At 41.0% G+C, this 9,869-nt stretch overlaps 1 protein-coding gene across 1 annotated transcript in view; it reads right to left on the bottom strand.

Annotated features, from left to right (window-relative positions):
- Window positions 1-6,296: 6,296 nt before the first annotated feature.
- Window positions 6,297-9,869, bottom strand: part of FAM120A (family with sequence similarity 120A) — a 185,026-nt gene continuing 181,453 nt past the window's right edge. Inside the window, exon 17 of the mRNA XM_030208505.1 lies at window positions 6,297-6,894. Coding sequence (XP_030064365.1) covers window positions 6,583-6,894 — 312 coding nt within the window. The 3' untranslated portion in view covers window positions 6,297-6,582. The remainder of the gene's footprint in view (window positions 6,895-9,869) is intronic.

Genomic DNA, 9,869 nt, shown 5'->3' with positions numbered 1-9,869 from the left:
TAGATAAATTGAGATGGACACTTTGAAAAGATGTCTCCATTCTTTGTGAATCATCAAGAACCAATCTTTGGAAAGTCTCTATTATCGGATCGGGGGGGCCCGGGGGCATCCAGGTGGAAGGAACCCGATACTTAGATAAAAATGTAGGAGCTTCTATTAATGAAGAGGGAGGATCCTGGGTGTTCTCACCAAAATACACTAAGTTTTCTAAAAAAGCGATATAGTCACTGTTGTGTGGAAAATTCATCATAATAGGTATAGGGCACAAAAGATAAACCCAGCTGTAACACCTGGGTTTGTTGCTCAGTTAAGTGCACAGATGATAGATTGTATACTACTCTTTCTGTAGACGGGTTTGATCAATTTTGAGAAGAGCAGACTAACTCCATCGCAGATGCTAGATTATCTGGGCATTCAATTCAACACAGCACGGGAGAGGATCTTCCTCACGAAATGTAGGTTGAAGCCCAAGTTTTCCCGAGGGCGTCCTCGCAGGATGTCCCCATGAAGGGGCGGGGAAACCCGTACTAACGAAACAAGATGGGCGGCCATCTTTCGTTTCGATAACACGGTCGGGGACTCCCAAATCTCCACATTTAGGTCATCCCTAGAGGTGGTCGTCCCCGATTTTCGGCGATAATGGAAACCGAGAACGCCCATCTCAGAAACGATCAAATCCAAGACCTTTGTTCGTGGGAGGAGCCAGCATTCATAGTGCACTGGTCCTCCTGATATGTCAAGACACCAACCGGGCACCTCAGGGGGCACTGCAGTGGACTTCAGAAAAAGCTCCCAGGTGCATAGCTCCCTTACCTTGTGTGCTGAGCCCTCCAACCCCCCCCCAAAACCCACTCCCCACAACTGTACACCACTACCATAGCCCTTAGGGATGAAGGGGGCACCTAGATATGGGTACAGTGGGTTTGTGGTGGGTTTTGGAGGGCTCACATTTACCACCACAAGTTTAACAGGTAGGGGGGATGGGCCTGGGCCCGCCTGCCTGAAGTGCACTGCAGTACCCACTAAAACTGCTCCAGGGACCTGCATACTGCTGTCATGAAGCTGGGTATGATATTTGAGGCTGGAAAAAATATTTTTTAAGTTTTTTTTAGGGTGGGAGGGGGTTATTGACCACAGGGGGAGTAGGGGGAGGTCATCCCCGATTCACTCCGGTGGTCATCTCGTCATTTAGGGCACATTTTTGTGGCTTGGTCGTAAAAAAAAAAGGACCAAGTAAAGTCTGTCAAGTGTTCGTAAGGGACGCCCTTCTTTTTTCCATTATCGGTCGAGGACGCCCATTTGTTAAGCACGCATCAGTCCCGCCTTCGCTATGCTTCCGACACCCCCAGGAACTTTGAGGGGGCCCAAAATCAGCTTTCGATTATGCCAATTTGGGCGACCCTGGGAGGACGCCCATCTCCCGATTTGTGTCGAAAGATGGGCGCCCTTCTCTTTCGAAAATGAGCCCATTAGTGTCCCCTAGTCTTTGTACATATTGAAAGAATAAAAAAATTGATTCATGTCTACTCATTCTACACCACTCAGAATTTTGTAGACCTCATCATATCTCCCCTAAGCTGTCTCTTTTCCAACGAGAAGAGACCTAAACTCTTCAGCCTTTTTTCATATGAGAGGAGTTCCAGCCTCTTTATCATTTCGGTTGCTCTTCTTTGAGCCTTTTCTAATTCCACTATATCTTTTTTTAAATACATCGAACAGAACTGAACACAGTACTCAAGGTGAGGTAGATAGAGACATTATAGTATTCTCAGTCTTATTTACCATCCCTTTCCTAATAATTCCTTGCATCCTGTTTGCTTTTTTGGCCGCCACCACACACTGGGCAGAAGATTTCAGCGTATTATCTACAACGACACCTAGATCCTTTTCTTGGGTGCTGACCCCCAAGGTGGACCCTCGAATCAGGTAACTGTTCTTCCCAATTATTATTATTATTATTTGTTGCATTTGTATCCCACATTCCCCCACCTATTTGCAGGCTCAATGTGGCTTACATAGATTTGATAACATTGTCATAACAGGATATTGGATACAGTTAGTAATGTATAGCATTTGTCCACATTAGATTTCATCTGCCATTTGGATGCCCCAGTCTTCCAATTTCATAAGGTCTTCCTGCAATTTTTCACAGTCCACATGTGTTTTAACAACTTTGAATAGTTTTGTGTATTCTGCAAATTTAATCATAGCACCAGTCCCAGTACAGATCCTTGGGCATTCCACTATTCAGGCTTGTTTCAGCGAGCCTGTAGGTCTTTTAGGGCGATGCCCCATACCACCGGCATGGTGGTCTTTTTAGTCACTAGGGAGCCCATCCTGGAAACTGCAGTTTATCTTTCTCCTCCAGAACTAATGGGTAGAGGTGAACCGTGGCTCTTTCCACTCTCAGCTCCGCGTCCAGCGAGACCCATTCTGTTGTAATCAGGTCCTTAATGTCTGGATGCATTGGGAAGGACCTCTAAGCTCGCTTCATGATTGCGAAAGATGGAACTCCTGATGCCGAATCAAAATGCTCTTTAATGCAAAGCGCTTCAGAACTAGTGTTCTGAGCTCCTTATTAAACAACCTCAGTACTTTCATATCATCTCCTTTTTCTAATGGCTCCTTCAATGATGGCTCCTCTGACTAGACCAAGGCCACATCAGATAAGGAAAGAGAAGCAGAGCTAGCCTCATCTGCCCACTTCTGGAGGTCTAAATGAGATCTGACTGTCCCTGCTTCAGTAAATAGGCCTGGTATAAGAGCAATATGAACTCTGGAGAAAATAAAGATCCCAATGCAGCTGAATGCTCGGTCGGGCCCAAAGATTCCAGTATATTCAGACGCTGCACTGACCATTTCCTCCACGTCCCACAGGATTCTTGGCTTGCACGCACGGCAACATTCGACGCTGGCTGGCAGGTCTCACAGTGAGAACACCGATTAACTGCCTCTGCTAGAGTTGCCATTCACCCTGTCACAAGCGCAGCACGTGTCCCAAGCAGTGAGTCTAGATCCCTCCCCTGCACCAACTAGCAGCTCTCCAAGCGGTTCTGAATCAAACTTTAGTCGGACTTACCGCTGCTGGCTGCTCCCCCCAGGCTCACAGCTCTTACCACAGATGAGAAAGACTCAGGACTGATACTGTGTTCCAAATTCTCCAGCTAACCTCTTTCTTTCTTTTTTTTTTTTGGGGGGGGGGGGGGGGGGGGGGATTGTTATGCTGGAAAAGAAGAGCTGTACAGGGAACAAGGGAGAGAAGAAGTAAATTTGTGGGGTACTGCAGACAGGGATCTGAAGACCTCCAGATATGACTCTGCAGACTCAAGTCACCTGCTAAGCTCAACTGGGGACCAGTTGACCAACTGGACCAGGAGCAAATCACTGTGAACCAGGGGCTGAAAAGTGTGTCCATCCACCTGCTATAGACAGAAAATAATGAGGAGCTAGACTGGATACCAAGAGAGATACATCTGAGCTCAGTTTTCAGTTCTCTATCTTCACTTGCTGATTGATGGACAAACTATCCCACAGATTTTGGAATAGAGGGGAACTATGTAATGGAATAGATCTTGCCACTAGGGTTAATAATTGGCTCCCTTTATCAGAAGATGTTGGTTTTATCTAATGCGTGACCTGTTCTTGCAGTTCATATTTCCCTAACAAAAGCAGAGCTATGCATACAATGCAATAAAATAAAAACTGGACCTCTATATGGCCCCAAACAGGGCTTCCAAGGTGATTGAATCTTGTGACGGGTCATGCCCCAAATGTGGGAGTGCCAGCGTGAACTTGGGACATATGTTTTGGCTTTGCCCGCAAGTAAAGCAGTTCTGGGGGAAGATTTTACAGATGGTGGACAGGCAGTGGCGGTGCACACTGGTGGGCGACCCCTTGCTTGTCTTCTATAAATATAGTTACACTGCAACCCCCCCTGCGGGTTTTAAGGGTTATATACAGATGGCTATCTACTTTGGGCTTGCCACCATTTTAAAAGCGTGGATATCAGACCAGGGGCCGTCGCTGGTCGTTTGGAGATCACAGTTGATAGCACAAATGAGATTAGATAGATGTTAGGTTAAAACACTAGATAGTGAGTTGGGGGAGCAATTTCGGAAACAATGGGAACCATTATGGCTTACCTTACCTTCTAGAGGGAGAAGCTACATTTTGAATTTTTGATTAGTTTTGGGGCATACGAGGGAGTTACAGAGGGGGGGTCAAAAGGGTTTGATAGGGTCATATGGGTTGCACAGTGGTCAGGGCTTTTCTGGAGTCAGGGTACGAAGGATTGCTTCGAGATGGAGCCAAGAGACACCATGGCTTTTTTTTTTTTAAAAGGGGGGGGGGGGGGGGGGGGTTGGGGGGTTACGGTCTAAAAAGATGTGGGTTATGCGGGCAACTATTGCACATTAGTTTTGTTCTTCCCTATACCTTGTTTATATGGTTTGGGTACAGGTTGTACAGTATTATTTCAATTAAAATGGCCTTAATTTAAAGAAAGGGAGGGTTGGGGGGAGGGGTGGTTTGTTCGGGGATAAAAGAAGAAAATGATTTGATGTTTGAAGAAGGAGTGATAGTAGTCTGTTGTATTAGTAATGTTATTTGTTGAAATATTATGAATGTATATTTTACATATTATGTCAATAAACAGATTTAAACATAAAAACTGGACCAAGCCTGTGTGGAATAATAACACTGGTTGCTAACACAGAAATATAATAAACGTAGATCTTGATTTTACATCCTTACCTGCCAGTTTTTGAAGACTGGAGAAAAATGAGGTTTTGAACAAATCCAGCAAGGGAGACAAACTAACAGAAAGAAAAAAATCCTTTCCATGGCTCAATCCAGTAACTCCCATAAACTCCCATATTTAAACAGACTGTTAGCTCAACACAAACTATGAAGAATCAAGTTGTACTTTAATAAAAAAATAAGTCACACAAATATTTTTATACTAAAAGAATAAAGATTTTTATTAAGCATTGTAAGTTGCATTCAATAGCCTTCAAAATACATCACACCACATTCCATCAACAATCAATCAAACCCAACAGTTCATTCTTGCTCAATCGATGGGTCGGGGCCGTACTCCCTTCAACTTACATTAAGATAACCTACTTAGCTCTTGCGGGCAGGGAACAGGGAATTACACCTCATTTCTGATCACTAATGTGTGATGAAGAGCATCAGGAGAATTAGGAGAATTATATGAAAATGAATATAAAGAAATGATTTGGATTTCAAAGTACAGTAAGTCTGGAAACACTAACAAAAACATCAAAATGATTACAAGTATACTTGCTTATACTAAATTCTCAATGGGAACGTTCTCAAGAACAAGCAATTCATTTCCTGCTACAGAAGGGGGGTAGTTTTGAAGATCAAAGCTTTTTAAATGTATTTTTTCACAGAATTTCCATATTTGCTAATATGAAGGCATAAAACAGCAACAGAGAACAATAATGCATACAGCAATGAGTACACCAGGGTAACGTTGATATTTAAACGGCTAGATAATTGTTTTTCAAAGTTTTAGAATAAATGCAACATAGGTCAATAATCACAAACTTTTAAGGTTAGAGCAAGATCAGTCAATGACTAAACATAGTTAACATCTTTTATAGGACTATTACTGATTATTAGCTTTTTTTTTTCTTTTGCAAATGGGCACAGTACTGGTAAGAATGGAAGAAAGAGGACTATAACATGCATAATATTAACTACACACTTTAAAAATTATGACCCATGCAGAAGTTTAGCTCAGTAGCTGTACTAATGGTCTACGTCTGATTCAAAACCACATTTGCTTATTGTTCACGGATGCATGGTATCAGTCACAAAAAGTTTCAGAACAGTGTGTTTGTTTTGAAAGGTCATTTGTATTTTCTATGATTTTAAGATTATTTCCATTTAACTTGCTTGTAAAGAATGTATGATGTATGTTTAAAATCAGAACTGCAATATTACTCTCTACCATATTTTTTTTTTTAGTTTTGATAGCTTGCACTTTTTTTAAACACAAAAAAACCCACATCAATGGTGATGAAATTTTAAGTAGTAAAGAAAAAAAAAAACTATGGTTGTGCCATCTTTTTAATTCCATAATCATGAATTCAAAGCCTTGAAGACAGGATTTGTTTTGTGACACAGTAATGCAAAATCAAATATAATGGCATACATATGGTGCCAAGTACTAAAAATTTAATATATTTTAAGCTACTGTATATATACTTAAAGACTGCCAAAATTTGTTTTCGTTATATTTCGAGAAAAACTCCAAGCTTTTGTCATAACCAGTTTGAGCTTTATGTAGACTTCATTTTAAGTGTGGGAGTCAAATGCTCTTCATTATCTTGGTTTGGTTTTATTGTAGCATTTTGACTAACACTGGTTAAAAATAAAAACTAAAAAGACAGTTTTAAATCTTTGACAGCAAAAAGAGGGATCCGATTTTCCCAAATCCTTATTTTTCTCTTACGGAAAGGAAAAAAATGTACATAACTGTAGGCTCTCTTTCTTTCCAGATATTCCTAACCCTGAACCTTCCAACATCCTTCACCCTCTATAAAAATAAGTTTACTCTTCTTTTTTTAAGACAACAGCCTCAAGAGTGTCATCTTTAAGGCAAACGCTGTCTGCATTTAGTGCATTTAAGTGAGGATTTGTATTGCACATTTTAGAGTCATTACTCAAGGCACTCTCCGATGGCTTGGAAGCCCTGCCGTTTCCTGGTTTGCCGTTCATTTGGGATGCTGACTTCTCTTCGCTTACCACCCCATTCTCAGCCAGGGATCCATCTGAAGACACAGCTGAGGATTTTGAGTCTTCTGATTGTGTCTTAAGTTCTTTGGCCACTTCTTCTGCTGAAGTAGCATAAGGAGGCTTGGCCTATTGAAAATGATAAATTTTATAAATTCAACATTGTACAATGAAGATACAAGATTACTGGTTAGGTGGCAATGATGTTGGGAACATGGATGTGCATGCATAACTATTTTGGTTTGTTTTCTGATAAACATTAAAACATTTGAAATTAAGGAATAAAGATGAAGTTTTTGTCCTGTGATTATACTATATGCTGATGTTGAGGAAATATATGGTTGACATTTTTAGAATAAATACCACTCTCACTGGCCAGTTGTTAACTCATTCACTCGTGGGCCCTCAAGACTCAAACCTCCATATATCGTAACTGGTTCCCACTAACAAATCATTGTAACCACACAGTACATTCATAAAGTCCTTTTACTGCTTTTTCAATACTCTTTTTATCATAGTGACCTCAGTTGTGCACATTGTCCAACAAATGTTGGACATACTTTATCAACGACCCTATATCGGAAACCTATTAGCCGGAATACGTTATTGCAGTTTGGTAGCTTTCACCCGTACCAGCTAAAATATAGTCTGCCCATTAGTCAGTTTTTGCAGGCTAGACGAATCTGCTCGAGTATACAAGAATTCAAGAAACACTCTAAAGATTTACAAGAAAGGTTCCTTGAAAGGGGCTACCCGAAGTCAGCTGTCAAAAAAGCGTATCTGAGAGCACGTTTCGCACAAAGACCATTGTTGCTTAATGAAAAGAATATAGATAATCAAGACCTTCTAACATGTGTACTCCCGTTCACAGAGATGGCCCAGAAAGTGGTCCAGATGATAAAATCCCACTGGTATGTGGTCCAACTATATCCCTGTTTCCAGGAACTACCATTGATATCTTACACTCGAGGCAAAGCTATAGGGGAGTGGCTAGCACCGAATAAGTTTTGAGAACCCAGGGATAGGGGCGTTGAGGGAGAACATAATACATGTGATAGGTGCCAATGGTGCAGGTTGGCGATAATGAGGATAGAGTGGTCTGCCCCTAATGGTAGAAAGATTAGGGCCCGAAATAAAACAGATTGTGACACGAGGAATGTAATATACGCGATTGAATGTCCTTGCAAGTTGATATATGTCGGGAGGAGTTCCCGACCTATTAAGATTAGACTGACGGAACACAAATCCCGCATTGTCGCTAATAATATCCAGGCTCCATTAGTAGAGCACTGGATTCAAAAAGAACATCGGGTGGATGATATCAGGTGGAGAATTCTGGAACAGGTACATGTAGGTATTGAAGGGGGATCAATAAGCAGGGTATTAAATTTCAGAGAGCAATGGTATATCTTTACATTACAGTCAGTTATGCCCACCGACTTAAATGCTGAATTAGAGTGGGCATCGTTTATGCGAACTATGGTAGTTGCTTCCATTAAGGGGCCTGAGACGTAGTGGTGTGACGCCAGGTAGATTAAACTATTAAAGATAGGCACTAACACGCCGCCGCCATCTTTGCAAGGACACAACCCTGTAATTATTTAAGCAAAGCTGATGCTAAGACGGCAATGGGTAAGATTGAGGGGAAGAATGTTGTGGTTAGTCGGCATGAGTATTTAAAAATAAGTATTAACTCTATCGACGCACCGCATAAGGATGGGTGGTATGTTTACTTATTTTTATTCTTTGTAGGGGTCAGTCCTTGAGACAGCCCTAGGAGAGGGCGAAACATGCATGTCGGACATTAACATCAACCCCTGGCCCGATATATCCGAATAAGATGAGTATTTAATAGCAATAATCTAAGATTGAGTCAAAAGAAAAAAAATCGGTAATATAGTGAACTGATGAAGATCTGTGTGCAAAATCCATTGTCATAACATTTGTTGGACAATGTGCACAACTGAGATCACTAAGATAAAAAGAGTATTGAAAAAGCAGTAAAAGGACTTTATGAATGTACTGTGTGGTTACAAGGATTTGTTAGTGGGAACCAGTTACGATATATGGAGGTTTGACATTTTTAGAAGTCATATAAATATTAGATCATACATTACCAGCATTTTAACAGAGTACTCATCACTATTTTGCTTTTATATTTAATTTTGTATCACGTATAGACTTGTCAGTTTCTGTTCACACAGGGATTCATTAAAACATACAATTTCACCAGGATTGCCTATATATTTTACACAGCTGTAAAATGAATGAAAACATATACACTACAACATGAAAAATCCTGAGTTACAATTAATTGCTCATCTTGTTTTCATATTTTCAGTAAGGCATGATTTCACTTTCTGCTTGCAAAGAGGGAGAATGCATGGAAAAATCACTCACTTTGTTATGGTGCCTGGTGTTTTCCTTCCATTAATAACTGTATTTATAGGACTACGTCACCTCCCACTATACTCTGCTTAGGTCTTGGGTTAACTTGCTTTCAAGTGAAGATGGAGTGAAATATCAGAGATGATCACACTAGGCATTATACACCCACTAGTAGACTTTACACTAATTCTGTGTTTCTCAAGCTGGTCCTGAAATGCTCCCCCCTAACTAGCCAGTCGAGTTTTCAGGATAGTCACAATGAATAGCCAAGACAGTGATATGTACACACTACATATTACATTGTAGCCATCCTGAAAACTCGACTGGCTACAGGATACTCCAGGAACAGTCTAAGAAACATTACATTAACCTTCCTATGGGAACACAAAAAATAGGACACAACTGAAAAAAGAAACATTAATTTTATAAGCACTGGTTATTGATAATCAGTATCATCTGCTCATCAAAGTTGGTGTGAGAATCTATTGGGTTTCTGAAAAAGCCAAGTCTATGGCCCCTTGCCAACAAATGCCATTGCAATAGCTAGGCCACATTGGAGGGACTTAAAAATAGGGGCAAAAACCATATGCAGATATAAACAAAGCCTCCCTGGCACTATAACAGTCCTGAACAAGTTCAGTCCTCGTGGGCTGCGAGCAAACTAAGTTTCCAGTATATCCCTAATATGCATACAATGGATGTTGTGGGCATGCAAA

Source organism: Microcaecilia unicolor, chromosome 6, assembly GCF_901765095.1.
Source record: "Microcaecilia unicolor chromosome 6, aMicUni1.1, whole genome shotgun sequence".
Lineage (NCBI taxonomy): Eukaryota > Metazoa > Chordata > Amphibia > Gymnophiona > Siphonopidae > Microcaecilia > Microcaecilia unicolor.
This window is presented reverse-complemented; position numbering and strand designations above follow the sequence as displayed.